The sequence below is a fragment of the Odontesthes bonariensis genome, chromosome 14 (genome assembly GCF_027942865.1).
Source record: "Odontesthes bonariensis isolate fOdoBon6 chromosome 14, fOdoBon6.hap1, whole genome shotgun sequence".
NCBI classification, from domain to species: domain Eukaryota; kingdom Metazoa; phylum Chordata; class Actinopteri; order Atheriniformes; family Atherinopsidae; genus Odontesthes; species Odontesthes bonariensis.
The window spans coordinates 13,214,427-13,237,884 of NC_134519.1; the positions used below are offsets into that span (position 1 = coordinate 13,214,427).

The 23,458-nt window shown below is 40.1% G+C and overlaps 2 protein-coding genes across 4 annotated transcripts in view; one reads left to right on the top strand and one right to left on the bottom strand.

Annotated features, from left to right (window-relative positions):
* LOC142398787 (guanine nucleotide exchange factor VAV3-like) overlaps positions 1–11,706 on the bottom strand; it is a 58,902-nt gene extending 47,196 nt beyond the window's left edge. For both annotated transcript variants that reach the window (XM_075482961.1, XM_075482962.1), the window contains exons 1-2: positions 11,373–11,706; positions 6,534–6,650 (exon numbers count right to left, since the gene is read on the bottom strand). In XM_075482961.1, coding sequence (XP_075339076.1) covers positions 6,534–6,650; positions 11,373–11,576 — 321 coding nt within the window. In that variant the 5' untranslated portion in view covers positions 11,577–11,706. The remainder of the gene's footprint in view (positions 1–6,533; positions 6,651–11,372) is intronic.
* Positions 11,707–13,027: 1,321 nt separating this feature from the next.
* Positions 13,028–21,770, top strand: dcaf8 (DDB1 and CUL4 associated factor 8). 2 transcript variants are annotated; one of them, XM_075482965.1, is made up of 13 exons: positions 13,028–13,107; positions 13,794–13,866; positions 13,959–14,051; positions 15,038–15,693; positions 16,311–16,451; positions 16,549–16,643; positions 16,974–17,084; positions 17,174–17,304; positions 17,744–17,851; positions 18,031–18,161; positions 18,306–18,425; positions 19,110–19,226; positions 19,432–21,770. In XM_075482965.1, the coding sequence occupies exons 2-13, from the start codon at positions 13,830–13,832 to the stop codon at positions 19,537–19,539; spliced, it is 1,848 nt and encodes a 615-aa protein (XP_075339080.1). In that variant the 5' UTR covers positions 13,028–13,107; positions 13,794–13,829; the 3' UTR covers positions 19,540–21,770. The 2 variants fall into 2 exon arrangements, with proteins under 2 accessions (XP_075339080.1, XP_075339079.1); XM_075482964.1 differs by having other exon boundaries at positions 13,033–13,301.
* Positions 21,771–23,458: the final 1,688 nt, after the last annotated feature.

Genomic DNA, 23,458 nt, shown 5'->3' on the forward strand with positions numbered 1-23,458 from the left:
CTCTAAATTTCAATCATCAATCAACATGTTAGCTTATATATCTAAGCCAAAATGTAAAGACTGTGGTTTTAAAAACTAGGTACACCGAGAATATAAAAAAGCAAGTTGTTGTGAGTTCAAAAGGTACTTCAGGCAAATTGTGTCAGTTCAGTCTTAGGCTGCGGCTACACGAAAACGTTTTTCACTGTAAACGATACTTTTTCTTATCGTTTCGCTGTCGCGGCCACACGGAGCTGGCGTTCCCACTACCCCAAAACGATAGTTTTTGAGAACGGGTTCCAGAGTGGGAAGATTTGAAAACGAGGTCGTTTCGTTTCCATTGTTGCAGCGAAAACGTTTTTGCATCAGTCAAACGTTGACGCTGTGAGACTTCTCTATTGTCTCACAGCGTGGCGTGACACAGTGGCGTGTGTACTGCATCGTTTCATCGTTTTCATCCGTTTTCGTCTGGACCTGAGTCTTTACAGCAGCGTTGCCGTGTGGTCGCAAGAATTTTCGTACCCGTTTTAAAAAAAAACCTTGTTTCGTTTTCGTGTAGCCGTAGCCTTAGTATAGCTAATCCCCATTCTGTTCTGAATGTTAGGCTAAGCAAACTGTTTATGTTACCCTCATTTTTACTGTAAGACACTGGAGTAATGTGATTTATTCAAAATGTCTATCCAAAACAAACAAAAAAAATAGTTCCTTAAAAAACAGAAACAGTAAATGTTTTGTTTTTCGAAAAGCATAAAAAATATTTGATTCGTGCTCATTTCTTGCCTCCTCCTTTCACCTATATGGCCCGCAGGCTGCTGCATGCCTACGGTGAAGCCTGTAATAACTCAGCAGAGGAATGTAGGTTACGGAGGTCTCATTTGATATTCAGTAGACTAATGCTCAGTCTATGGGCAGAGTTGGCACAAACTAAACCCCAAGTGGATTAGACTGGCTAAGACTTGAGATGTTCTCTTGTGGATGTTTGTGTAAAAAAAGGTAGAGATTGAGTTTTTCTGGTTCAGCTGTACAGCCCTCCTTGGGGCCAATCCAATCCAATCCCTGAATGTGCAGACACCCATATTGCTACCTTAACTAAGGTTTTAAAAAGAGGAGTGATGCAGTGCAATCTTTCCCTCCTCCAGAAGCTTGTCGGTTTGATGGACAACCCTTGAACATGACCGAGATTATGCAGCCCAGCTTGAATGTACTGTACATATTTGCAGGCAGCACCTCCCCACTGGGATTATCAGCAGCCAGATTAACTAGAGGCTTCTTTAGAGCACAACACACTGAACTGAAAGAAAAGTGAGTCTGTACGAGAAATGCATGCACAGTTCTGCATGCACTCACTAGTAGTTCTCCTACCCTTGTGACTCCTGTCTTTTTTCTTAAGGGCAGTTAATTCAATATTGTAATCACGTATAACATGCCTAAATTAAAGACCTCTCATCACTGCAAACATTTTCTAAACCAATGAGACACTTAATCAATTACTTTTGGCAGGTGCAATCAATAGAATGACAAAATAATTCAATGAAAAAGCATGACTCAAATTAACGTAATTAAAGCTCTGGCTAAATCATTGAAGCAATGGATTATGAAATGATTAGATTCAGAACATAAAAGCCAGTAATCAAATGCTTCATAAACAAATAATGTTGTATTTCCCTGTGGACTGCCTCTAAATGTTCAATCAAGTCATGATGCTCAGAGGTAAAGTACACACCAGATGCACTGAACTAAAGAAAAGTGCGAACAAGGCTGTTCTGAGTGACTGTGCTTTCTTCAGCAGGGTTAAATCAGACTCCACATGCAGCACTGGAGTGGCAAGGCAGAGTGTATTACAAACCCACTGACCTAATAACGCTGTGCATGTGCACACACTGAAACCAGCTCCAACAATAATCCAGCAATAAACATTTGTCAACCAATCTCTTCAGAAGTTTACCAAAAATATTAGACCAGACAAATGATGGAAGGGTACTCAATGATGTTGAGTGCAATTGGGACAAAGTCAATTCTATGTCTGGTTAGCTTCAGAAAGGTCTTTATGTTAGAAATTTGAGGAAGTGACTGGATCATTACATTTGCAATTGCAAATTTACTGCTGCAGCGACCATAACCCGCTTTCTATAAAGCTAATTTCCAGAAGAGTTCCCAGTTTTATTGATCTTTTTTTTTTCAATACAAGAAAAACTTAAATCTAAAGTCTGTTAATTTGCTTGCATTTTTATTTGATAATCATAGGTGCAAAGGGAATGATTTGAATTATCTTTATTGACTAAATAACAATTTAAATACATCTATAATTTAATACCAGCAACACACTTAAAGAGGCAAAGACAGAGGGAAAAGTTTATAGACTGCACGAGTAAGTTCTGGAAGATTCTGCAATCAGCAGATTCGTTGGTGACAGTTGAGTGTGTTGGGATTGGGTATAAAAGGGGTATACATCTGTTAGTGTGTAGATCTCCATCAGAGAATTATTGATCATTTAGAAGAAAATATTTCTCAATACAACATTTCAAAGAACTTAGGTCTTTCAACATTTGCAGTGTGTAACACAGTGAAAAGATTCAAGCAGTCTGGAAATATCTCAGTGTAAAAAAGGCTAATGACAGACTCTACTGTTACATGTGTGTGACTTCAAGCCCCCAGGCAAAACTCTCGTGTCAACTGTCATGATCAATATAACCATATGGGCTTGTGAAAATGTTGGAAACCACTGTCACTCAATACAGTCATACACTGCCTCTGAATATGTAACTTGAAACTGTAGCCATTTTTCTGTAGAAAACTGTAGATTTCACAAATCTAGTACGTCCTATCAGTGCAAAAAGGACATCCTGGTTAACCTGTCGCCATTCCTTTTTGGTAATTTCCTCAGTCGCTGATCAGAGTGTGCTTACACGTGTTATTAAGCTGGTGTCTCCGAATCAGCTGAGTGAAAACAGCTTTCCTGGTTCTGTAATGTCTGCTTACGCCTACAAGCAAAGCTCTGTGACTACCTCCTTATCCAGCTCCAAGGCTCATGGCAGTGGACCAACCTCATCTCCCAAGGATGTTTCTGTACTTTCACACATGACACCTTGAAAGGCATTAGCAAGGTTTTGTTTTACACAAGAAGGAAGCCATAAAAATATGTTCTGTTTTCTGGGCACAAGCTTATCTGAAATGGACAAAAAGACGGTAGAAGTGTGTCCTGTGGTCAGATGAGTCCGTGTTTCAGCTGCTATTGGAAAAACAGACGCTTGGTTCAACGTTCCAAAGATGAGAAATACCATTATGTATGACAATCTGGGGGATAGTGTCCATATCATGGGTTGCTTACATATGTGTGAAGGTACCACTGATGCAGAGGCATATCAATGCAGCATTATTTGCTGTGCTGCAGTGGCTCGCATCTATGAAGTCATCCCACTACGCGCGTGTGTAAAAAGCTCCCATAAGCCCCCCGATAGCTCCGGATAACAACAACACGGCAGCTATGTGCAATAGTGCGCGTTCATTCATTCATTTGCCTTAAAGTATTGGTGAAATAAAGACAGATAATGCCTTATTTAGAGGCTGTATCGTCTATGCCCTGTTCTCTCCCGTTATATGGATATACGTGGATCTCGAGAGATCTAAATATCTTCCCAAGGACGCCGAGTTTCACCAAACTGTTATCGGTGAGTAGATGAACGGATTTTATGCCAGAAATAAGGTCCAGGTTTAACCCATTTAGGCCTAAAACGCCTGGAAAAGAATGCCTGTAAAACCTATGGGCGATTTCAGAAAGACCCCCTAAAACCTGAAGTTTTTCTGGAAATTCAGCAATTGTGTCAACGCCTACTAAATGATTGATTTCTCAGCCTCTGTAGCAGATAGAAACAAAATTCAAAAAGTATTTGAGAGCTTACACCTGTGGCTTTCTTTGGAAATTGAGTTTATTTACATACACCTTCACGAAAATAGAAAATGTAGAAAGTAAAGTGCAGGAACAGCACTATTTTATATAAAAAAACAGTAATAAAATAAAATAAAAAGTAAAGTGCAGGAACAGCGCTATTTTAAATTAGAAAACAGTAATAAAATAAAATAAAATTTTATATTTAAATTATTTATTTATCTATTTATTTTATCGCCAGTAATCTCTTCGTACTGGCAGCACTGGAGTCCCATGTCCATACACATTCCAATAAACGTTTTCATCTCCGGCACAGTTACGTGTGAACACCTTGCCATCTTTGCTCGAGCTGGAGTCTGAAGTACCTGGTCACTGTATCTATTCGTCTCGGAAACGAGATGCGCCCAAAGCTCCTCAGTAAAAATATGATTAAATGCCTGCAACGGTGTGGCATCTGCAGGTAAATCGACATTCACCCCTGGTGTGCGGTTGAAATCTCTCCGTCGATTACGGTGGTAATTGTCAGTCTTCCACTCACATTCAAACCCTTCAAAATCATCCTCGCCGTTATCGTCATCTTCAAACATATGTGCTAGCCATAAATCTCGATCAATTGGGTCAGCACGTTCATCAGCATCATCAAAGCCAAGAAACTCCTCACAATCGCTACCGTCTGAAATGTCTTCCCACTGAAAGTCCTCCATGCTTGTTCGATATAACTTAACTTCAAAACAATGACACGAGGAACATGACGACACTCTCATCTGTCTATTATAATGCATTTAATTGGCGCAGAGGTCAATAATTGGTGCAAAATAACCTTATACATGAAAAAAAACGTGTACGCTTTCCCGGCCTTAAAGGTAGAAGTGCGGCAATGCTTTCCCGGCCTCAATGGGTTAAAAAAAACGAACTTCCCCTTTAAGTGTGACACTTATGGATTAAGGTTTAATTTCTCCATAGCTGAGCAACTTACATAAGGGTGTTGCATATAATCCTTTAAGAAATATTCTAGACGATAAGGGATACCATTATAGTATTTACTGGTATTTACTGCACTGAAATAGATTTTACAAGAGTACAGTTCAACAGTTTCAATGGAGACCTTTTGGTTGTTATCGACATATCTGCCGGGGCTATAAATAGTTAATAAAATGGCAAAGGAAAAGACATTGAAATAAGTCTCACGCTGAAACTAAGAAAATAAGAGGAAAATTCATTTAAGGATTTTACTTGGCCAGCAATAGATATCTAAAATCTATTTTATACAATAAGGCTTTTGCAACAATTTTTTATGTATCAAACTAGTATGAGAAGAAAACCTTACATATTTAAGAGAAGGTTTTAAGAAAGTCTTAATCTTAAAGGAGATTAATTCTTGGTCTAGACTATCAGTGAGCATTGATGAAATATAGAATTTCAATGAGTTTAATTAAGAATATATCATCATTTATATGGTTTACATTTTACTTGATGTTGGATGTAGGAGTTTGGACAACATATAGAAGATCGGTTTGCATCATTATCTGTTTGTTTGTGTTTTTCAATATATAACATCTGAAATATGAAGAATATGTAATGTTTCAGGAAGACGACCAAAGCACAGGACACCCGAGGCGGCGTTGTAATACGAAAAAAAAAGCTTGACTTGCGTTAATAAGATTTAATGCAATGACACTGAAGATGCAAAATAGCAAAAACAAAAACAGGGATACTGAAAGGCACGGCAGAAGGAACGAAAAGGGAGCATACTGGCATGATAGGCTACACAAAATGTCAACTGACAGAGGAAGACACTGGACTAAGGGCTCTTCTCATTTCTCTGTTTTGCATCATCTCGTCTCCCCTCTCCTCTGTGTCTGTGTCCCTCATACTGATATCAGTGCAACATCTCAACAAATTTCTCAAGTCCTAAAATACATCTCAAGAAGAGAGGAAGCCTAATGGAGGACATAAGAGTGAGGATCCACATTCTATTTAGTACTGATAAAATATACAGTATGTCAACTGTATCAATCTGTACTAAGTAAGATGTTTAAAAGTAACTTGTTTAGTTCTCATGAACCATGTTATGATGACAGATCTCATTAAGCACAGCGGTAAAACAAAAACTGAAGGCACATTATGCAAATGTTCCACTTGCAGCACAAATGCTAATAGGACTAATTTTGTTCTTGAATCATCTCTCTTTGCATTTTATTTATGTACTCTGCCCACATTTCATGTGGTAGGGACTAAAATGCAAGGAGAGGAAGTCAGGAAAGGAGTCAGGAATGTACAAACAACGTTGAGAGGAGGGCGTAATATACATAAGGAACAAGACACAGGTGAAACTAATGAAGGTGGAAAAGCCAATCACAAAGGCACAAAGAAATCAAGCCAACACAACAGTGGCCCACAGAAATTTCTAAAATGATGGCAAAAAGCTGCAGAATCCATTGTAAAGAAAACCAGTTTAACTGCAGTTAACTGACTCACTCAGTTGTAACAGCTGATAGCATGTTTTGTGCTCTATCAGATTGATTTCTCTGTAAAACAGCTTGTAAACGTGCAACCACTAACAGGATCGGCACTCTTTTACAAATCATTCAGTCTAAAGAAGCAGCTAAGTGAACAAAAAAAACCATGTGAAATTGGCAGACTGAACAGAGAGATAAATGTGAATTACCTTTCCAAAGTCTCGGACATCAAAGAGATCAAAGGCCTCGAACAAATCGCTTTTCTTGATCCCAAACACATCGTAGCAGGAAGCCAAGAATGTCCGAATGTTCTTCAAGCACAAGAACTGCAGATGGGGGGGAATGTGACAAGTGTCAATTCAGTATCCACTGACTCAATGTAGCAGCAATCACAGTCATCCATCTACTTTTATCTATAACCTTATGATGTAGAAATTGAAAACTGAATCTAATTCTGGAAAGAAAAACAGTGATGGAAAGCAACAAATTACATTCACACATAGTCCTATACATTTTATTTTAAGTTCTTGTACTTGTACTACTCATTCTCTACAATAATTAATAAAAAAAATAGAAAAACAGTATTTTAAAGAACTTTCCTACATATTGAAAGCTACAGTTACTAATGACATTACAAGTTAAGTTATTGATTAATGATAAATGGTCCTCACTTATATGACACCTTTTCAACCCTTTCTGTGTTTTTACAAAGCTGTTGACGTGCATGTCTCACCCACCCATTCACATAGGCAGTGCTTTTTGTCATACATATGCCCTCTATATAAAGTAAGCAGTATTTTTCTGATCATGTCAGGGGCAATGTAGGGTTCAGTGTTTTGCTTAAGGACACCTCGACACACTGGGGAACAAACTGCCAACCTCTGGGTTTGAGGGTGACCTCTCTTCTGGCTGAGCCATGACCGCACCAATGAACCAACTATGCTCTGTATAATACTGTGTGTATATATATCAAGCTCTTTTTTCTTTTAACTGTTCTCACTTTATTTTTAGACAAAAGAATAGTCTCTGTTAGTGTGTCTCCCATGACATCAGCATCTTGGTTATGAGTCTCATAGATTGAGATTCTATTCCAGACACAAAATTCACAAAGAAAAACATAGAACACCTTATCATTCGTATGATAATTGAAGTAACATGTTATTCTGATTTAATTTGTTTTCAATCTCATTCACTTCTTTTTTCAATTTTTTAACCATTTCCTGCTACAGTATCTTAGTGTTTATCCGTACCATGCACATAAAATATTAAAGCTTCTTAAAACCCCGATAAGACCCACGATAAGACCCAATCCAGGTTTCTGAAAACAGAATGAAATGTTTACATATGTGAGACGTAAGCAGGATACCTTCATATCAGAGTAATGCAAATTCAGATGCTTGAAACATGTTAAAAAGTCAAGAACTGTTGGACTGTGAAAGCAGTTTTTCGTTGACTTTCTGCTCAGGATTTTCAGGACAGGTCTAAAACTACAAATATGTGACACTTTGAGATTGTGTATATGAGATGAGGACCAACCCATCAAAAAGTTGCACAATCTAACAAAGTGCTCAAAATATTTCATGGCTGCAGTGTATGTTTATAATTTCACATCTTAGTAGATTGCTTAGGTTTCAAACAAGTCGTGGCTGTTAGTGGGGTTCCTTTGGGCTGATCTGAGATCTGTCTTCAGAGGAAACAACCCCAGCGTCTTAAAGCAGAGCGCTGCTAATTTCCTTTTGATTTTGAGATCAAATTTGATTTACTTGGTGACTGTTTTAACCATATGTGTTTGGCTGAGGGGTTGATAGCACTTTTACTGTAAAGTGACAAACTCAAGGTGCATATTTCTGTCTGCTCTACTCAGACCGCTTTGCATGCAAACACAATCATTGAATTCGTGAATTAGCAGGTTTCTTGTGTTCACCAGATCACTAAAATGAGTGGCACAGATTAATTCCAGTTCATGTGACTCTATGGTAGCAGCTGACAGAAATCTAAAAACTGAACAAATTTAGGCATTTCTTCAAGTGTCTTTTGTTATTTAGAAAAAAAAACAAGCCCATCTATTCTACTTTAGACAGTATAAGATTGCATTAATAATGTAATGAAAGCACAGTGATGTGACTTTTGAAAAGTGAAGGTGAACCACAAGCCCTGCAAATTGAAAGTGAAAACTGGAAGTTCAGCTGTGTGAAATGAAACCACCAACTAAGTTCTCTGTTGGTGTCACTTCCTTTTAGGATCTATGATCTATGTCTCAGAGGGAAGACGGCGTTCACACAGCTCTTATAAAGATGGTGCCCTTACAATTGTGGTATAGGATTCAAGGAAGAGCTCTGAGTTGAGTCTGAGTTTACTTATTTCGCACTGTATTAAGTACACCCACGAAAGTATTCAAAAGGTAAACAAACCAATCTAATTTGCTCTTTGGAGCACATATAAAGAAATGACTAATGACTATGTGACAATTTGCAGTAAAAACAGAGCTAAGAAGATCGCTGAGGACAGATAGACCCATTTTATCGCACAAACTCATCGTTGAGACGCCTGTAATCACTCAACCGCCCCACAGGGCCCTGTACGTCTGCACAGGAAGTGTGTGAACATGATGGCTTTGCGCCACCAGCAGCTTCCTACTCCTGAATGCAGTGACCACTCTTGTGCAAATGATCTTTTCCATTCTCAAAACATAAAATCTCTGAGGTCAGTACTGACTGGCTTCTTGAAAAATGGGATTTTATCATTGGAATTGAGGGATTACAGATTATTAGAAACCTGTTAGGCCTGTTTTGCTAAACCAGATTCTATTCTCCTGGTAGTTTGATAATTGAGTGCATTCATAAGCTTTACTTGTGCATAACATTTGACTTGATGTATCATCTCATCTATACTCTGTATCTCTTATGTCAAATATATCTTTATTAGTAGGCCTACTTATCTTTGTTCTCTAGAATGTTTTTCTGTTTAATCATGTTAAAAACATACAAGCATATTATATTAATGTTAACGATTCATATACAAGCATACGATATTAATAGTAACGATCCACATAGTTTAGTATCAACAACACCAATTTGAATCTTAACCAAGGCCCAACATGTCTGGCTCAACATGGTGCATTTTCATCACGGTACACTGCTGTCTTGTCCTGCAGTCCATTCCACTCAAGCCTTTGTTTCCATTACTAAGGTCATACGTTTGCTGTGCACAATGAAAATCCCATTTCCAGATCCAGAGCCCACTGACACACATGCCTTTCTCGACCACAGTCATATGGCCTACAGCTGCGGGCCATTAGACTCCATTGTTTGGCCCGTTATACTCTGGGTGTGCTTTCACTGTCTGTCAAGAAGATAAAAGACACAGTGGATCCGCACTGACAGAATATAAACAGACATAAGGCAATCCGATCATATAAGACTATAGAATGCTGTAGAACTGGTTATTATTTACCAGTTTTAAAAAATTATGGCAAATTTAGGCTTCTTTAAAATGGGTAGTTTGTTGCATTTTTCATTGATTAATTTCTAAAGGAATCTTTGATGATGGATCAATCTAAAACCTTTTTAAATGCTATCAGAAACTAGCCGTCCGTAGTCCACTTTAAATAATAACTTATCAGACAGACTTACTAACTGACCACACTACTACTTTAATACCGCACAAGAAGATCCGATCACTTGTGATTGGTGCGCTGGTGTACAAGAAGTCTTGCTCTGACAGTGGCGTATAAAATTATCAGAGAGTATTTTGGAAACCACAACATCTTATCCTGCCACACATCTGGCTTAGTTATATCACTGTTAAGTTATACAAATTTGCTGTATTTTGTCTAATCTGTAAGTAAGCGCGGCCTGTCCAGGGTGTACCCCGCCTCTCGCCCATTGACTGCTGGGATAGGCTCCAGCCCCCCCGCGACCCGACCGACGGATTCAGCGGTGTAGAAAATGGATGGATGCAGTGGCGGTCCGACACTGATTTACGCCCCGGGCGTTTTTTTTTGTTTTTTTTCACCCTCCCGCGATGCCGCCCCCCCCCCGCGATGCCGCCCCGGGCGCCTGCCCGGTCGGCCCGCCCCTGGATGGATGGATGTAAGTAAGCGCTGATATTGAAATATATTTTGTTTCTCTACATCAAGAGCATCTTGGCAAATCATGACTTGAGCTGTAATAGGTGATCCATTTCTTGAAATGAAATATATTGTTTTAGTGTTGCTCGGGAATGCAAAGTCACCCAATGACTAACTATACATGTAACATGTCTCCAAGCTGAGTCACAAGCAAAGAACAAGCTATACTGTAGCACAAATTGGACGGGGTGGATCAAAGACAGGATTTTATCAGACCTCTCCAGTGACAGTGAGTAGAGTAACGTTCATAGGCTAAGGGACATTTAACATTGTCTCACTAATGCAAGATTCCCAACTATGGATGTGGAGAAAATAATGGATAAAGATAAAATAGGATATACAATCCAAAATTTAGATTGATGTCATGTACAGTAGACTGGCGCACCATTTGTTAGAAATCACTCTATAGTTTTGCCTTTGGCATGGCACCAACAGAGCCAGGGTGGCTGAGTTTAATTTCTGGACTCAAATATATCAAATTCTGGGACTGGTGGAAAACGATCAAAAGACTGGCTTAAGCTGCAAATCCTTACAATTGTGCCAGTCTACTCAGCAATCAAATTTAAAAGCGAGAAAGACTCTCACGTACTTCTAAATGAAAAGTTTCCAGGAGTGGAACCAGGCTTCTGTACAATTACTTTTTTTAAATGTGCACACACTTCTTCTGCGTCTGTTGTGTGGTGGGAAATTTTTCAAACTGCTAAAATATCAAGCGCACGCCTTCGTGCATTCTCGATTAGGTAACTCTGGAGCGATTGTTTTGAGAGTATTAACCCAGATTAATTAATCTGATCGATGACATCTAACATTGCACATTTGCATTAAACTAAAGCAATTTTAAATTTGCGTTATTTTGCGGTTCTCCTGCAGGTTGTTACAACCTGTTGTTCTGACGGGAGCACAGATGCAGTTTGCGTACCTGTGACATTTGTGGCCTGAGATTGATCCTCTTCAGGTTGATGGTGTGAGGTCTCAGGTTGTTGAGCAGCTGGCACAGCAGCACCCCGTCGCGCAGCGTCTGCGCCAGGTCTGACACCTGCGCCGTATCCGCGGTGACCCGGTGGTTCACAGGCAGCACTTTGCAGCTGATCAGCCACATCGCACATTGCCTCCAGTACTCCATGTTGGCGGAGAGAGGTGCAAACAGCAGGTCAAGAGCGAATTTCGAAACTTTTGCTGTGTTTTAAGTCTGTTCACGGCATGACAGAAGCTGCTCTCTGAGCTGCCCGCGCGTGTACCCGAACTCCATCCAGCATCGCCTCTGGAGGGCGACTGAGCCGCTGCATGAGAGCAGCATGCACACATGGGGAAGGCTGGTGTGAAACCCCCTCAAACTCAACTTCCCCTTCCTCCCTCTGTGATGTTTCCACGGAGGTCGTTTTTAACATTAAACCTATTAAAAAAAAAAAACGTTTTTTAATTTTTTTCTAGAACATCCCCTATAGCTTCTGACATGAGTAAAGTACAGACAAAAAAGCATTACAATATCATGTATTTGCGAGTTTTTTGTTGTTGTTGTTTTGTGTTTTTCTTTGCATATTAGAAAAGTGTTAAATCAGTGTAGGCTATGACAGTTTCTCAGGTCCACCACATGCCAGTTAGTCTTTACATGACACATATTTAAACGGACTGATGCATTTTTTTTTTTTTTATACATCATCTTAATTAATCCTAACCAAACATTTTAGTCTTACATATTAGTGAAGGTAATGGCTGGTAAAATTTTACATAATTTAAGGCAACATATATGTTTAATGGGGTTAGCAGAACAAAAAAAACCCTGTCAATTATATGAAAAGTGTTATGCGCTTTAATTATTCTTTTCTTCCCAGTCTATCACCTACAGCTAAAGTTCTATACGGATATTAACAAGTTAACTCATTTTTATGGTCTGTATTTTGGGAGGCTGTGATCTTTATGTTTTAGTATAGTTATAAGTAAACGGAGAAGGATCGCGGGATGTAGCCTAACAGAAGACGTCGAACTGAAATGGTAATTACACTAGGTCAGCTGGCATGAAGTCTGTGACATAAACACAGGAAGGAAGCCACACGATCCCACCGTGCTTCATCCTTAGTGAGGAAGCCAGATGGGGTTTTTTTTTGTACACAGCGATGAGATTCATGAGCCTCAACATGTATTTTTATTGTAAGTAGTCAGCTAAGCAGGGAAGCCTGTTTACTTGATTACCTCAGTGCAATAAGTTAACACTTTTCATTTTTTTTAAAGAAAGGAAAAGAGAATCTTATCAATTCAAATGGGAGCTCCCATTTGACGCTGTCTCAGGTGTCAAATAATTTCCATGAAAATAAACACAGGACTGTCACCACTGGCCTATCTACAGTCAAAAAAAAAAAAAAAAGTGCAGGAAATGGATGGCCTACAATGCCTATATTCTAAACGGCAAATATAAAGCTAAATTAATCCAACTGGTCCATATAATTTTATTTCTTTAAAATCATTACCATTATTGATTATGATGTACCTCTTTGTTTGAGTGCTTATTAATCTACATATTTAGGCGTTTATTTGTTGCGAACTTCCGGTGAAAAATAAAACAAGCGAGTACGACACCGGAAATGGATCCATACACTCACAAAAAAAAGAAGCTGAACCGTCAAAACATAAACACAGAAGACAACCTTGCCTGAACGGTGCTAGCTTGCATTATACTCTGTTTTTCACTCAGAGCTTTACGCACGCACTCCTAATGTCGTGTGTTTATCATCAGATATTTTTTAGTCGAGGCACTTAGCTTATTTGCTAAGTAGTGGGGTGGAGAAAACAAATCTGCAATAAAGATTAGGACTAAACTAAGAAGTACGCCTCGTCGGGCCTTCGAGGAGAGGTAACGCTAGCAATGCTAGTTAGCGAATGAAAACACTACTACTCGCTTGTTCGCATTTTTCCTACCATTTTGTTCTCTAAAAGTGACGACTTGCGTGAATAGTTTCGATATTCGTTAGCTTCATACATGCTAGGTAGCTTTAGCCTTCGCTAATAACAGTGTCACGTAGTCGCTGTTTTGCAGAGGACAGTGCACTAATGTACACCAGAAAGCAAATGGGGCATTAGTTGGGCCTCGGCTAGCAGGCGAGTTAATTTATTTATGACATTAGGAACAGTGGCATAAGTGGCCACCAATAACCTCTCAGTTAGTTTTAAAGCTACGGTGCTAACAGGTAACAACTTGCCCCCTACGCCACTCGTAGCAGAATCTGTCGTTTATCATAGCTCTTCTTGTATGACACCCAGGCAGAATGTAGTTTCTCATTTTATGCAATTGTGTGGTAGACGAATAAGTGACCTTATTGCTGCTCTCTTTTGTGACACTCAAAAGTTCTACTTCGGGACGACGCAGGACTAACGACCCAGAATGGCTGAGGCTGACGGAAAATCCACTGTGCTCAATGGTAAAGTATCAGTGCTGAACCATAACGGTGCAAGATGTCATGCTTCTTCGGCCTGAAAATTTATCAGAGGAAATATCTGCCTTCACATGCAGGCTCTGAGGAAAAGGAGCCCGGAGAAGATCACCACAAGGAGGAGGATGCCTCTGGAAGCAAAGAGGGACAAACACAGTCTTCCTCTCAAGATGGTAAACCTACTCCTGAATTTTAACTTCTAAAAGTTTATGTTGACGGCATTGTGTAAAACTGTTCAAATGTTTCTTCTTTTTTTTTTTTAGAGTAAGTCATAATTAAGTTATTGAAACCTAATATGACTTAACACTGGTGTATTTGGATATTCCTGATGTGTTTAAAGGGATAGTTCGCCTCTTTTGACATGAAGCTGTATGACATCCCATATTAGCAATATCATTTATGAACATTGACTTACCCCCCGCTACGTCCTGTGAGCGGAGTTCCAGCCGAGTTTTGGAGTCCACGAAGCTAGTCCGGCTAGTTGGCTGGGGCTTGAAAAATAAAGCGTTTTGCTTCTCAAAAAAATATGCGTTCAAAAGAGTAATACATTTGCATCACAAAAATCGTTCTGATGAAAAAGTCAGACCTCACTTCGCTTGGCGCTATTTTTGCCTCCCTTGATATCAATGCGTCCAATGTAAAACTGTACAGACCGAAGAGCAGACCGAGCAGTCCCCTGCTTCCGAGCAGCAAACACCGTAACAGGTGCAGCTATCGCTAGGTGGCTAGGGACTGCTCGGTCTGTTCTTCGGTCTGCACAGTTTTACATTGGACACATTGATATCAAGGGAGGCAAAAATAGCGCCAAGCGAAGTGAGGTCTGACTTTTTCATCAGAACGATTTTTGTGATGCAAATGTATTACTCTTTTGAACGCATATTTTTTGGAGAAGCAAAACGCTTTATTTTTCAAGCCCCAGCCAACTAGCCGGACTAGCTTCGTGGACTCCAAAACTCAGCTGGAACTCCGCTCACAGGACGCAGCAGGGGGGTAAGTCAATGTTCATAAATGATATTGCTAATATGGGATGTTATACAGCTTCATGTCAAAAGAGGCGAACTATCCCTTTAATAGTTCGCTTTATCATTGGTGCACCTTTTCTTGAATCTCCCAGTGAGACAGTGTTGCCTTAACATCCTGGCCATCCCTATTTCTGTAGCTCCCAAAGAGACAGCAGAGGCATCTGGGGACAAACCTATGCCAGATGTTGCAGGAGAGACGGGGGCAAACAAAGAGGGAGAGGAGGACGAAGATACAGACAGCATGGATGGCAGCGGACTCTACTCCTTGACTGAGGATGGTGAAAGAGAGAGTGAGGGTGGGAGACGAGAGAAGGCCAAGGAAAAGGATAGCGGGAAAAGGGCAGCTAGAAAGAGAAACAGACCTGGCGGCGGTAACAACCATTCCTCCAGCTCAGATGATGACGATGACGATGATGACGAGGAAGAACAAAAGGACGAGGAGGATGACGACGATGATGATGATGACGAGGCTATGGAAGCCTGGCTGGGGGCAGAGCTCCGTGAGATGCGTGGCCCTGTGTGGCAGGCGGTGACCTCTCTGCGCTCCAGGGAGATCGGCAGGGACTCGCATCAGTTTGTGAGGCACGTGTGTGGAGCTCGTGGCCTGGTTCAGCGGCTGGAACTGCAGGGTCGTTTAGAGAGGCATACAGGCTGTGTCAACACGTTGCACTTCAACCCCTCTGGCACTCGCCTGGCATCAGGTAGCGATGACCTGCGAGTGGTGATATGGGACTGGGCCATCCGTCGTGCTGAGCTGGAGTTTGACAGTGGCCACAAAAGTAATGTGTTTCAGGTGAGCGAAGACGACGAGGGCTCAGGGCGGCAGTCGCGGATTAATTTAGTTACTTGTAACTTTCTCAGTTATTTTTAATTCTGTTGAATTTTGGTTAGGAAAAGAGAGACCGTAACAATATAATTTACAGTCTTTCAACAGGAAGCGGAAAGAAGAAAAGCAAAATTTTCTTCATGTAAACCCCTCAACCCTTTTCCCAATGTTCACACAATTGATTCATACCCTGAACTCTTCTTGTCATTTTGTTCATTAATAATTTGCACAATTTTTTTGTAATAGTTGACTCTTGAGTATTGATTGAGCCTATTAGCACTGAAAGGCAAAAAAGCATTTAACATCTCAAGTTTTTTCCATCTATGGTTTGTTTATACTATATTTAAAAAAAGAAATGGATTGGCAGATGAGTAGAATAGATGAGGGGAAAGATGAAATAGGCTATAAACAAAGAAAACTGAATTATCCCTCAAAGATATGGATCGGTATTTCCTATCAATATGTTCTACAATTAAAAATTTGCAATAGAATGAAACGGACCAAAGAAACTTGGTGACTGATCAAAGTAACCTGTGGTCTTAAACTTGAGACGAGTCCTCTCGTTCTTCTCTTGATTTATATAGGCAAAGTTCCTGCCTCATAGTGGAGACTCCACCTTGGCTATGTGCGCTCGTGATGGTCAGATCAGAGTCGCCGAGCTCTCTGCCACGCAGCGCTGCAAGAACACAAAGCGGGTAGCACAGCATAAAGGAGCTGCACACAAGGTGAGAGTGAGGGGAAAGTATTTTCTGCCACACACTGACACGCTAAAATAGTCTCTTATCAGTGATTTATTCATTTTCTTTTCTTTCTTTTAATCAGCTGGCCCTGGAGCCAGATTCACCTTGTTCCTTTCTGTCAGCTGGAGAGGACGCAGTGGTGTTTGGTATTGACCTGCGCCTAGACCGTCCTGCCAAGTGAGTGATTACATGTATAACATTTTAAGTGTAAATGTGAATATAAGACTTTGTTCGGATTTCTAAACTGAATGTCTAGTGCAACACCTGTAGAAAAAAAAGAAATGAACAAACTTCATCGAAGTATGTTAAATGGCTCATAATGTTCGTGGTGTTAATAATCCCAACTGTCATGTCTGCGTTGTGTTGTTATGAAAATATCCAAGTACCTTCTTTTATGGCGTTGTAATTTCCGGGTGTTTACTGTAATTCATTGACATTTTTAGACCGCTTGCAGTAGCTAATCATATATATTTTTTCTTTGTTCATTTTCTTATGTCTGTTTGACAGCAAACTAGTGGTTGTAAAGGAGGGTGATAAAAAAGTGGGGCTGTATACCATCTTTGTCAATCCAGCAAAGACGCACCACTTTGCTGTTGGTGGGAGAGATCAGTATGTGAGGTATGAACCTGACTTCAGTATATTTCACTGATAATTTGGTCGGTTAGATGTTCCTCTTATTTGTGTATTTGTTCCGTTATTTTCTTTAGGATCTATGACCAGAGGAAGATAAATGAAAATGACAACAACGGTGTGCTGAAAAAATTTTGTCCCTCACATCTGGTGTCCAGCGAGTCTAAAACCAACATTACCTGCCTTGTGTACAGTCATGACGGCACAGGTAAAGTCACTGACACAGCTTAAACAACCCACGATAAAGGCCATGTTGAAGATATCTTAGACTTTCAGAGTGGTTTCATTTTAGTCTGTGATCTCGTTTTAATTCATTGTGATCCTCCTTGAATAATATTATGGACATATTTTTTAGAAAAATGTATTGTAAATGGTGAGATCTGTACTTGATGCTTACTTGATCGTCTTTTGTGTCAGTGAAACTAAAATAGATGTAAGTCTTGTATCGTGGAAGAAAATCTTTTGATTATGCTTTTCTTTACAAAGCATCATTATGGTTAGATTGGCACCAACGGTGTAGATTTATCAGTTTTTTTTGGTGGAGGTTGTCTAAATTCTTTGTTAGAAGTCGAAATTCCAGACCAGTTTCTGTCATTATGGCTTTCAAGGACATTTTAAGACCTGTTCAACCCTTTCTGTATGAGCAGAACTCCTGGCTAGTTACAATGATGAAGACATCTACCTGTTTGACTCCAACCACAGTGACGGGGCAGACTATCGCAGGAGATATAAGGGACACCGCAATAACGCCACAGGTATTTAACTCAGTCCCGAGTTCTAGCAATGACACAGCAGTTTTGAAAACAACTTCAGCTTATATAACATCCCCAACAGGACAAACAATCAACTGACAGCTAGTCATTCTTGCTGGCATTTTTGGCCTCCGGCAAGGGTTCTCTTTAACTCGTCCTGTTGTGTCATCTTTTTCTCCCAGTGAAGGGGGTGAACTTCTATGGCCCATCCAGTGAGTTTGTGGTCAGCGGTAGTGACTGTGGACACATCTACCTGTGGGACAAACACTCGGCTCGCATCGTCCAATTTATGGAGGGCGACAGAGGGGGAGTGGTGAGTCAGTGTGGGAGAATTTAAGGTGTATTTTAGTTGGAATCAGATGGCATCTTTTAAAGACATGACATTAAGAGTTTTTACTTGGTTTTAGAGGCAGGATTTCTGAAAGTAAAGTATTGTCATTACTGTTGCTTAATATAGGTGAACTGTCTGGAGCCTCATCCCAATCTGCCAGGTATGGCCACCAGTGGGTTGGACCATGATATCAAACTGTGGGCTCCCACAGCTGAAAGCCCCACAGGACTGAAAGGTCTAAAAGAGGTAATGATTCATGTACGGTATTATTAATAGATATTATCATTGTGTTATACGAGTTGAAATTATATTTATTGAACAAGGACTTGTCTTTTTAACAGTGACTTTCCTTGAGCTTTAGATATGGTTCAATTGGAAAGAATAAAATCTACAGTGTGAGTAGTTATGAGTCTACCTACCTGTTTATCTAATCTATTCGGCATTACAGAATACTGGGTGTAACCACATTTAAAACATGCCACTGGAAGACCAGGACGTAGGGAGAGAGACCAACATTAATCCAGAGACATAGGGAAAAGCACTGCCTTTAATGATCATTCCAAACCCTGGTTTGGAATGATCATTAAACTTTACTTCCTCTAGATGGAGCTTGTTGACAACAGACTCTCTTGCAGTCATTTCGGATCAAGCTGAACTGAACAGGCAGTGATTTGGAGATTTTAGGGAGAAGACGAAGCACTGAAAATGAAAGCGGTTGCCCTGGATTTATTTCAAAAGACAAAACATTGCAGCACAATAACATTTTTATCTCAAGTCTCTTGTTTTCACTATTGTTGGAAATGAAAACACAAACTAGCCCCGATAAGGATCATGTTCATTTGACGTCGAGGATGATTTATTTGACTCAGGCCCGTGTGCTGGAACTGCACGCTTTTGATGCCAGCATTTACTTCTGTTGTGCTCATGAAGGTGATGAAGAAAAACAAGCGGGAGCGGGACGAGGACAGCGTGCGCCACGGTGACCAGTACGACACCCAGCTGCTGTGGTTCCTGATGAGACACATGAGGAACAGAAGACCCACAAGGGTGAGCTCAGTACAAGGAGGTTTGGAAAACTAAGGAGAGCCTCTGTTGAAAAATGTGTTTTTGTGCTAGCAAAGAGAGTCCGGCATGAATTCTTATCCATTCAGAGTATTTGTATGAGTTTATAGGAAAGCAAATGTGTTATACGTTGAAGATGAGATTGAACGTGCACATATGCTGATAAAATGCCTCTGTGCATGTCACACAGGCTCGCCGTGAGGGAGCAGACGCAGACACGGATGAGTCCTGGAGCTCTCCAGATTCCTCAGACGAAGAGGAAGGAGGTCCAGACCACGTCCAGTGCATGTCATCTTGAGCCGCACTTACATACTTGCACATAAAGACAAACACACACATACACACAATCTTTATTGCCCTTGAATTGATGCACATAGGCAAGCACTATTGACACACTGGCACACTCAAACACTGATGACCTACAGATTTCAGACATCAATTATGTCTTTCTTTCTTTTCTTTTTTTCTTTTTCTTTTATACACACAAGCGCGCGCATACAAAACACCGAAAAACAAACATTTACATAAACATACTGTTGAAGCAGAGTGACAGATGCTTAAAGCCTGGTTTCCCAGCAGCTACGTGTGTGCAAATGGCGACTGCAGATGGCAACACTTCCAATATCCCGATGAGCGTGAGACGGGTGCACAGAGGTTTAGTGAGCACTCACATCCCTAAAACCACTTGAAGGCCCCTGCTTGTCTGTGCATCGTTGATGTGCAGAGCATATCAAAGATGTTCTGTGCATGTATGGCAACAAGTACCTCCAAGTTTAAACAACTTATAGTGAGCTTTACTTCACCAGCGCCACCCTTTTGTCTTGGTACCACACCTCTTGCCCAAGCTTTCTGTGCAGGTGAAAAGGGGTTCAGCAGGGAGGAAGGGCGGAGGCTCATACCCTCGAACCATCCCCTAAATGTGACTCCCTTTCAAATTTGAACTGTGTTGGGTAGAGCCCAGTGCTCCTCACTACTTTGCCCCCAGCTCATTTAGATTTTTTTGTCATTTTTTCTTTGAGCTACTAGTTGCATTTTTCACATTTGATCCCAGAGAACGTCTAAATCTTGAAATGCTGCATTACACCATTTGCTCCCTTCCACTTTGCATTACCCTCTCCAGTCACAACTGAGTGCACTTTGAATCAGGGATGACTCGGTGTGAGACAGACAAAATGTGCACCGTGCGTGATGTTGTGGACAGTGGGTTTTTTTTTTTTTTTGAGTGAGAGGACATTTTGCACTCTAGCATTTTTAACTGAGGAGAGGTGGTTTCCTTTGCTTCCACCATCCTTTATTCCTGTCCCACCGTCTCCATTCAGAAATTCATCTTCAACAGGAAGTCTCCTCAGTTCACCTCTCAGCGAGGTCGATGCTGTTCAGCATGTGTACAGGAAAAAGAGGACTGATTTCGAGCTCTGTTGAGGAACTCTATTGATTTCTTTTAAGAGCCACACCCGACCTGGATCAATCAGTTGAAACACTGCCTACGAGCCAAACGAGATTGGGGTAATCTAGGGTTGTACTTGTTTATGTGGTTCCTTTTTAAAATAACGGATATTCAATGTTTACCTGTTATCTTTTGCCATGAGTCTGGAAAGATGGAGGAATACCTGACCTGATTTAATCAGAAAAAAAAAAATAATAATTACCAGCACTTCTTGAGGTCACTATTTGTCAGTATGATGTAATTCATACGAAAACACAGTTTTTCAGCCACCAGCATAAACTCCAGGATGTTTACTTGTCCCTTCTACAGATCCAGACGAAGCCCCACATCTTTCAGATCTGGTGTTAAACTAAGTTTACGGCCTGCTGGTGGTACCTTCATACTAAAGTCGTATAGCTCTTGACATCAAAATCTAAAATGATTTTTTTTCAGCCAGGTCGGGTGCTTCGTAAAGATGAGGATGGAGGGAGCCGGGGAGGGTGGGGGGGGTCAATATGCTTGCCAGTCATTTGATGTGTAAGAGCGATAAAGTCCAGCTTTTCTCATTTTCTATGAGAACTGTAGTTAGTTGAATTTATATGTACATATATAAATATATATTAAAACTGTAAAAAAAAAAAAAAAAAAAACTTTAGCAATTGTTGTTCCACTTCAAAAAAACAAAAAAAGGAAAAACAAAGTCAAAACAATGAATTGGTATTGATGCAGAGGTTTATATTCTATACTGTATGAGGATGACGTACTTTTAAAATCCAGAGAAGAAAAAGTTGATACGACCATTTATTTTTATTTTTTTTTCCTTTTCTCGACATCCCTCTGTGATTAAAAACAGAACTGCTGTTATTTCAAGCATTCAACTTTTGATTCTTTTTATTGTGAAAGAAAAAGCTTGCTTTGAAGATCTTAATCCATTATTTGAGACAGTTCTATCCAGATTTTTCCCACTGGCTATTTTTGGCATATTGTATAGTAAATGAATAAGGCTTTTGATGAACAACTCTTTTCCCACCTCACCTAATATTGCGTTCTACCAGTTCAGTTGGAAATATGTACGATTTGTGCAATAAACAAAAATGACTATGCTCTTGGTGTTGTCATTTCATGGTCTGTTTTTTTGTTCTAACATTCGAGTTCATTTGGCGGCGGCAAAATGTTCCATTTTAGCAGTTAAACTTTCATCATTTAAGCATCTCTAAAGAGGAGATAAAAACTCCCACGTTCCTTGAATAGTTGTCCTTTAAGTTGGAAGAGAAAGATTTTTAAATCTGAGAAACATTGATTCAGAGATGACTGTGAAGATAAAAACATTAGAAATGCTTCCTAATAGAACTTCATATGTGAAATTAGTAGTTTCTCCCACTTAAATGGCAACTTATTGATGCCAAAAGATGTAAGGTTTGTCAGACTATAGATTCAGTGTCTCAAAATGTCTGAATGAGCTGCCGTTGTTCTGTGCTTTTATATCCAGAATTGAGTAATCACAAATTTAGTTCCAGTGTCGGATAAATTACCAACCTGCTTGATTGACGGCGCTTATATGCAGATAGGCTTTAAGAGTTCAAACCTGTACTGTTTGAGAACTTCACCGAGCTTCAGGTGGTCTTCAGTTTGAAGATCTCAGGATTACTGATTATACTTGCAAAGTTTAGTAAGAGTTTGGTAAAGACAGCGGATTGCAGTGACATCACTAACTTCTGACAATAGACAAGCGCTTGCTTTACAGTGAAGTATTACGAACTATCTGTAGCAGGACACTTCAGGGTGCTTCAAGATCACATAGCGCTTTATGCTTCTTCTACAATGACAGGCCATCTTTATCCTGTTTGCCCCCCCTGTAGGAAAGCCATCTGTTGTGCAATGTGACACTAAAATAGAAAGCATTGATTGATTATGATTCCCAAACATGTTTTTTTCCCCCAAAATCTCTGTTCCTAGACTATGTATTTGGTAACTTTCGGGGTTCCCATTCAAGACAAAGCTGTGGTGGTCCCAAGCCCTTAAATGGAAGGCATCAGGACTTCTTTTCTTGGTCTAGTGCCTTCTGTTGGAGCACTTTAGATTATTATGACCCGGATGACTGAGACAGAGTTTATCTTTCCGTGATAAGGCTATTTCACAAAAATCGCTGATAAATATCCATTTCTTTAAACTCTCGGATCATTTTTTTTCTCCTGAAATGTTCTGCTGGTTTTTCAGAACACAAAGGTTGAATCCGGGGTATTTGAAAGTAGCTTCACGTTGCCCTGTTTGCTCACTGCTGTCAGGTGAAGGCCGTGTCTCTCATTTCTGTCAGAATTCACAGTGGATCTTAATTTTTGTATCGGGAAGTCCATTCACAAGACTGTTGCTTTACAAACACACTGCAGTTATGAGTCTTTTATATAAACATCCCAATTACAGCTGGTTCAACATTCATACAATAATTAGAACATTTTGTCCATGTTCTTAAAAGATAATTATATTACCAGCCCCTAGAAAAGTTGTGAAAATGTTCAAATTGTCTTTAAAAATATGTGGAAACACCGCAGTTTGATGTATGAGGTGCCTTTTTTTGTCAATAATTCAGAGCAGTAATAGGTTATTTATGATAGTGGATCGCACAGCCCGAGGTTTTTAACTGTGTAGACTAGACATCTATGAGAATTAGTTAGTGTTTTAGAGCATTGGTGGGGGGTTTCTTGGGAAAGTTGAAGAGATAAGACCTGGCTTCAGGCCAAAGGTTAAAATCAGATTATGCTCGTTGTGGCACTTCATTTGAAAGTTACCATAA

Excerpts from the sequence above, each read along its gene's own strand:
- dcaf8 (XM_075482965.1), top strand. The coding sequence starts at position 13,830 with ATGGCTGAGGCTGACGGAAAATCCACTGTGCTCAATG. Across the intron at positions 16,452-16,548 it reads ATAAAGGAGCTGCACACAAG|CTGGCCCTGGAGCCAGATTC; the intron begins GTGAGAGTGAGG and ends TCTTTTAATCAG. Across the intron at positions 17,852-18,030 it reads ACACCGCAATAACGCCACAG|TGAAGGGGGTGAACTTCTAT; the intron begins GTATTTAACTCA and ends TTTTTCTCCCAG.